This window comes from Adelges cooleyi, unplaced genomic scaffold (assembly GCF_023614345.1).
Source record: "Adelges cooleyi isolate 19-005CV unplaced genomic scaffold, UGA_ACOO_1.1 ACOO_flye_CR_arks_rails_tigmint_CR_PRNA_2, whole genome shotgun sequence".
NCBI classification, from domain to species: domain Eukaryota; kingdom Metazoa; phylum Arthropoda; class Insecta; order Hemiptera; family Adelgidae; genus Adelges; species Adelges cooleyi.
This window is the reverse complement of record NW_026095860.1, coordinates 2,116,544-2,123,965: the sequence shown is the minus strand read 5'-3', so window position 1 is coordinate 2,123,965 and position 7,422 is coordinate 2,116,544. Positions and strand designations below refer to the sequence as shown.

At 35.7% G+C, this 7,422-nt stretch overlaps 1 protein-coding gene across 1 annotated transcript; it reads right to left on the bottom strand.

Annotated features, from left to right (window-relative positions):
• Nucleotides 1-5,113: 5,113 nt before the first annotated feature.
• Nucleotides 5,114-6,391, bottom strand: LOC126833813 (uncharacterized). Its single transcript, XM_050565368.1, has one exon. It carries the CDS (start codon nucleotides 6,389-6,391, stop codon nucleotides 5,360-5,362), a length of 1,032 nt encoding a protein of 343 aa, XP_050421325.1. The 3' UTR covers nucleotides 5,114-5,359.
• Nucleotides 6,392-7,422: the final 1,031 nt, after the last annotated feature.

Genomic DNA, 7,422 nt, shown 5'->3' with positions numbered 1-7,422 from the left:
ATTCCCGGCGAGTTGCGCATACCTGCCGACAGGTGGCACGCCGGACCGCGGTACCCCCCGGTGAGTGTAGTAGGTACAACGAACGTAGCAGCGGCCGCCGCCGCCGCCGCCACCACAACCGCGGTGACCGGTGATGATGATAATAATTCATAAAAATGGGAGTATCGCGAGCGACCGCCGCCGCACCGGTCACCGGGGTAAGATTTAGGACCTCTTACGCGTTATACAGGGTGATTCGTTTAGTACAAGTCAACAGCTCGATTTCTTACCTCGAAAAGCAAAGAAACTGGTTTTCGACCAGTCAAAATCATTTGGCAAATCAAACTTATCTTAACTTGAATAGTTTATTAACAAATATTATGTAAACGTTACCGTTTAAGTTTTGTCAAATAAGATAAAAGAAAAAAACAATATATTCAAAAAGAAAATGTATAAAATTCATTTTTGTTTTTTGCCTAAATAAAACCCCTTAAAAATCGCTTTAATCCCCACAATGTATCACCCTGGGCTTGGTATAGGCAACGTTTAAACCAACATTTTAAAATGGATTTGATATGAAAAAATTCGGTAATTGTATTATTTCCAACAACAGTTGATTGTTATACTTACTTAATAATTTAGATAAAATTTTTGCAATTATTTGTATAAAAATAATAATATCATAATATTGATAAAGTACATGTAATAATATATATTATTATTTATCTTTATTAAACGATTATTTGCAAATATCTTGTGTCATTTTAGTCAGCATAAAGAACTAAAAAATAATAATTGATATTTGATAAAACCTAACCTGCAAAAACAATATATTATATCGCATTTTCAAGTCAATTTGTAGTATTTTTGTTAGTTCAAAAAAAGGCATTGTGATTTTTTCCTATTTATTTTTGTTTTATTTATATTATTTACAGTATTTATTAGGTTTTATGTGACTTTTTGTCGCGTTAAGCATTCCGGATTTCTAGTCCGCAGTATGGGTATATATCAATAATTGATTTACTATTTTTACTAAGAAGAAATCAATATTCATAACAATGTTATGCGTTTTATTAGTTGTGTTTGTTGGTTAAACGTACCATTGTTTGACAAAATGGGGATATTTTGTTTTTCTCGGTTGCCTACACTGTCAGACCAAAAACAAAGTCCTTTATCGAGTGTTATTATTGATCAAAATAAAACTGCAAAAAAAATAAAATTAATGAAGCACTTGTGTGTAGAGCAAAGACAATACATAGATCAGAAATTTTACATCTGAAATGTACTTTATTGGAACAACAATTATTTTAAAAAGAAGATAATTAATAATATAAAAAAGGGTTAGCTTAGCCAATCGATTAGGAGGTAAGTTATTGATTATTCTAGCATATTCCTTATTTACATTATAAAAAAATAAAAATAAAATACAAACATTTGTGCACCTCGATACAAAATGAGAATTAATTAATTGATTTTGATGACCCAGCCCTGCTGTATAAATGATACATAACATTATATTTTCTAATTATCCGTCTGTACCTATTACTATTGTATCATAATATCATGTGTAATGTGTCGTTCACCTTTTGACAGAGAACATAATAACTATATCAGGTTTGTACGTTAAGAAAATTGATAAAAGTAACTATTTGATTGGAAAAAAAAAAATAAATAAAAAGAGGGTTCCATCAATGGATAACCTCTTCCTTATTAATCATGTTACGCTGTTAAAACCTCTGTAAACATGTTTTCTTGTTGTGTAAAAAAATTGTAAATATTCTTTGAAATAAAAAATCAATAAATCTAAAAAAAAAAAAAATGCAGGTACTATAGAAAATTGTAAAACAATTTATAAAATAAACGGAATTGGTTAATGAAAAAAAAAAAAAAATTCTATTAAGAAAAAAATATTCGTTGTGCGGTTTTTTTCTCTCTCAGATTAGATTAGTTTTTTTTTTTTAATTAACAATTTACATATTTGAAATTAAATACCATATGATTACACTTGGTCGTATGACTGACTATACAACAATATCAATCATCGTTTCGAAATAATAGATAACTTGAAAAACAAGCGATACAACTGAAGTACCTGACTACATTGTTGCATTTCAAATGTGTATAGCAAAGTTCAGTGAAAATTTTACACAAATGTATATGTATAAATAATATTGATTAGGAATTTTACCGAATTGATACTTTGGACTGGCAAACGTGCGTTGGCCGAAATAATAGATTTAAAAAGAAATTAAAAAATGTATAATCCGCTCGCAGGTACAATTAAAATCCAAGATAGGAAATCCAGCTGTGGTTTATTTAGTAATTTTGAGTATTGGACGATATTCAAATTGTTATCATACATATCTTATCATATCATATCATGTCATATCATATCATATCATATCATATCATGCATATCTTTTAAAATTTGAGGATAATTTTCTGGACATTGTGACTGGTCTATACTGAACTTTTGGATAGTTACTTTTCAAGTTATTAAAGCTGACGACTTAAGACAGCATTACTTCGGCTAAATTTGAAACTTGATAACTCAAAAAATAATTTTCCAAAACTGGTCCAAATCGACCAGTCGAAAATATTATGTTCAACAAATTATTCGTTCAATTTTTTAGTCCATTAAATTTTGTCTACACGTATTGTGGTTTAAATTTCAAATGTTGATCGAGTTCTTGAAACGACTAAAAACGATAAATGTTATAATACTTTTTAAATTAAGAATAATTAAGCTATAATAAAGTCCACAATAAGTTGTATAATTAAGCTTTAATATACAGACAATTTTGACTGGTTGACAACCAGCTTTGAGCCGCTAGTTTTAAAGTTATAACGGTTTAAAAGTTAGAACGCAAGTAAGTATGAAATAGAAATTCCATGTCACCATTTTGACGTTACACTTTTACTTTCAGTTAGAGATAAGAGATTAGAGTTAACTGATAAGAAATTCGAGATAAGTGATAAGAGATAACATAACCACCAAAACGTTCGGTATAAATATATTTGTGTTTCTGTATAAACGTTATGTGTTGAACTTAGACTAACTCGTTGAAAAATTCTTACATCGTTCTGAAGTATTGACTGGTTCATAGCTGTGTTACAGTGAATCACCCTGTATAACATGCGGACTTTATTTAAAAGCGCATCGTCCATATTATATTTCTACACGGTTAACGAATAAACTGTATAATAAGAGTATAACGTTTATTATTTATTAGGTATAATCGCTATAGAACTTAACAGAGTAGCGTTTTTTTTTTTTTGGTTGTTGTTAGCTTTCGACGTCGGATTATAATTACCGTGCAATGAGTACCTATAACAGCAAATGTGCTGTTATGTTAACGAGAAACCGAGATAGTCAAATGCAAAAATAATATGATGTACCTACTTGGCAAAAGTATTTTTAAACACCGTTCAATGTCAGTTGCTTCGATATTAATTGTTATTATCTTCGACCGTGATCGAACGTTGCATTACCTTTATCAACTTTTGAAACTTAAAATGGTAACGCATAATATTATATTTCATTAACTTTTTTAATTGTTGCCAGTTGGAAAGTTTAGGACAGAAGCAAAGCTGGAGTGTAGTGTTATTTATATCTGCTCGCTCTCAACATTTTTAATCGTGGTTATGTTATCTCTTATCGCTTATCACTTATTACGAATTTCTTATCACTTGACTCTAATCTCTTATCAGTTAACTCAAATCTCTTATCTCTAACTGAAAGTAAAAGTGTAACTCCAAAATGGTCACATGGAATTTCCAGTTCATACTTTCTTTCCGCTTGCTCTTGTCTCCGTGTTTGTAAATGTAAAAAGGAGGAAAAGTGGGAGGTTAAGGAAGTCCTAACTTTTAAACTGTGTTAACTTTAAAAATAGCGGTTCAAAACTGGTTATCAACATGGATAACACATTGATGTTAATAATTAGTTTAATTTAAAACAGCGATAAATCGAAAGCGTAGTGTAAATGGTTTGTTTGCGCTTTTCACCTCAATCGGTTCTGGTATTTACCAAAAATAAATGCACATTTTTTTTGTATTATCGTTTTTGTAAAAATTATTCACAAGCTCGTACAATGATAATGATAATATTACATTAGCTGTGTTTGTTCGACCGGGTTTTCCCAGATTTATTGTTGCTGGACCTGGACTTGCTAGTCTGCGGTTGTGTGTTACTTAGACCAATACTTATGTGTTTATAATGTTGTAAAAAAAAAATACACAAGCTGCACAAATGGTATTGGTAAATTTTTCTGTGTTTCTTTACTTTGCCACGGAAAGGGTTGGTTTTGACCCTTCAACCCCTTTTTTTAGACGAGCCGTTGAGGGTGTTTTTGTTTACTTAAGTTACATTAATAACTGCATTTTAAATCTTCCATTACCTACCTGCGGGTATTCCTTGCAAAAACAACACAAGTCTGGTATTATTTTCGTATATCGATTTATTGATAACAAATAAAATCAATTTATAACTCATTTTATTTTATTATTTTTTTTTTTTAACTTATTACTGACACAATAATAATAATAATTACATCATTGCATACATTACAGTACATTTACCAACGCGTTAATAAAAAAGAAAACAATTATTTTATACCTAGTTAAAAAAAAAATTTCATTTACAAAAAAACGCTTCAACGCAAAAAACAAAACCCCCTTTTAACCGATCGGCCGATAACGTAGAAAATAATATTAATTAGGCACTTATAGTTAAAACTTAACAACAATAATTATCAAAAATGATAAAAAAAAAAAAATGTATAGGTAACCAATTCTCGAGATTAAGATTAATCCAATAATGGTGTATACATAAATAATTATAATAATATAATATAATATATATATGTACATAAAGTTAAAAGTCATAAGGTACAAAGAGATCTATGCGAGCGCATGAAAATATGACTTAAGATGTATTATAATTAATAATATTACATTATAGCTGCGCAATCAGCGCAATAGACGAGACCAGTCTGGGTTTCTCATTATAAAAAAAAAAGGCACGCGCAAGGTCAGCGCAGATTAAACATTATAGTTTGAGATTTGTTCGGTGTAATAGTGTAATAATGATTAAAAATATATTATTTGATTAATATTAAAAAAAAAGAGCTTAATATACACATAATATCATTATTTTATTATAGAAAATAATAAATTATTTTTTAGTCTTTGATATTGCAAAACGAGGACGAACACAACATTATATTAAACTATATTGTTATTATCAGCTACCTACATATTATTATATTTTAGTATGTGATGTTATTTTGCAACGGTACGCGTGTACGCTGTTGTTGCTCGTTTTGCAAACGACAAACCCGTGCGGCCGCAACACGACGGCCGTTGGTGTGCGGAAAATCGCTTACCCGACGTTGCGGCCAACGTACATGGCCCGCAGCAGTTGTCTGGTGTCCAGATTGGGAATCAGGCCTTGCTGGATCAGCCGTCCGCCGTCGGTGGTCAGCCGGTACGCAACGGAATCGGGGCTGATGGCGCCGGCGTAGTCGTAGACCGGGTTCAGCTCGTACCGCACGTGCCCGCCGGCGCTGTGCCGCACGGCCGACCGCACCAATTGCTCCACTCGGACCATCGCCGGATTTCGCCGGTCGGCCGGGGCGGCGCGCTTGATGACGTTGTACCGCGCGGCGCCGGGCCCGCCGAGCAGCGCGCCGAGCAAGCGCTCCTCTTCCTGGTCGTCGTCCCAAGTCGGTTCCGGCTGGCAGCCCGCCGCAACATGTCCCGGGTAGACCAGCGCGTCCACGTACTCCACACGTCCGCCGTGTCCCGTCTGGTAGCCGACGATCGGGCTGTCGGCGTCGTCGACCCTTACCACCGGCCTGTCCGGCAGCGGGCCCGCGCGGAATCCTTGGTAATACCAGCCGGACGACTCGGCGCACGGACCGACCGAACCGACGGCACCGTCCCAGTCGTGGGCCGACAGGTCGTGGTGCGACGCCGAGCCCGGGTACACTAGCGGCCCGTCGCCGGTACAGTCGCCGTTGGCGTACAGCCTAATGCACGTACCTCGGGTGTGCACGGACCTGGCGGTGTTGTTGAGCAGCCTGAGCCGGCGGGAAAACCGGTCGGCCGCGTTTTCGGGCGCGGCCAGCTTCGTACAGCCGCCGGCCAAAAGGATCAGGTGGACGCACGGCTCCCGGAATTCGGTGTTCGCGCACAACGTGACGGACGGCGGCGGACCGCGTCCGGCGGGTTCGCACTCCGCGTCGTCGACGCGTCCGCGGGGGCTGGTCGACTGGACCGCGCCGCCGACCGGCCGGTGCTCCGGGCACGGCGCCCCCGGGTCGCGGGGGAAACATGGTATTTCCGACTGGTCCGCTGCGGCGTTTGCGGCGATCGCGTGCCAAACGCACAGCAACGCAAACGTTCTCAGCATTTCTCTCTGTACAGTACCGAGCTACAGCGCGGGACGTGTTCGACTGATACGCGGCAACGCTGAAAAGGCCGTTTTATGGCCTTGCTAAAGCCATTTATAACGTAGCCCGTATCCGCGCAATGTGATAATAGTATATTGTAGATTTTTGCAAACGCGCAAAAATGCACACACACACGTCTGTTTGGTTAGGACTTTTTTATTTTTTATTTAATTATAATAATAATTTTCTTGTCCCCAAAATTAGTGTTGTACGTTTTTTCTTCTTCTTTTAAATAGCTATTTTATTCTTTTGGAATGATTGCAATTTCATAGTTTTTCTAAGTTTTTAGTCTAGTTTTTAGTGGCTATGTTTATTCTACATTATTTTAGAATATGTATGGGTTTTTTTTTTTTTCCAGAGCGCTATCAACACTTTTGAAACTCAAACATATTATTATTTTATGAGAAAAAACGGTTGTCCCTAATGAATCACCCTGTATATAATATGATAAAGCTGAAAGCATAATTGGCATGACACAACAAAAAGCCTACACGAGAAGGTCACAAGTCTCAATTAGTATACTTAACACGAAAGTGATAGAATCGCTTTTGCTTTTTCATTATTATTTTTTTTTTTTACCATTTAAGTCGACGGAGCTCTTGAAAAACTACCATGTTGCTATTATGTGTTTTTTTTTTTAAAGAGACGATAATTAGTGTTGTCTTATCCTTATAATAAATCCACCTGTAGACTGTAAAAAAATAGGAAGTTTGTGAAATTCAAGTGCTTACCAGAGGTTCTTGTACACACACAAGTGAGTGCTGTAGAGATTTCAGAATTTTCGCTTTAAGCCCTAAGACGTTGTAGGCCATAAATATAGCGTACTTTTTACATCATAAAAAAAAAATTGTCCTAAAGCAGTTTGACCTTGAGTTGGTGTAAAAATGTTGTGTGATATAAATATAATTATTACACATAAAATAGCATGTGTTGTTCATGTTCATATTGCTATTATTAGACTTGTAGACCAACTCATAAACTATGGCAATTA

Excerpts from the sequence above, each read along its gene's own strand:
- LOC126833813 (XM_050565368.1), bottom strand. The coding sequence starts at position 6,391 with ATGCTGAGAACGTTTGCGTTGCTGTGCGTTTGGCACGCGATCGCCGCA.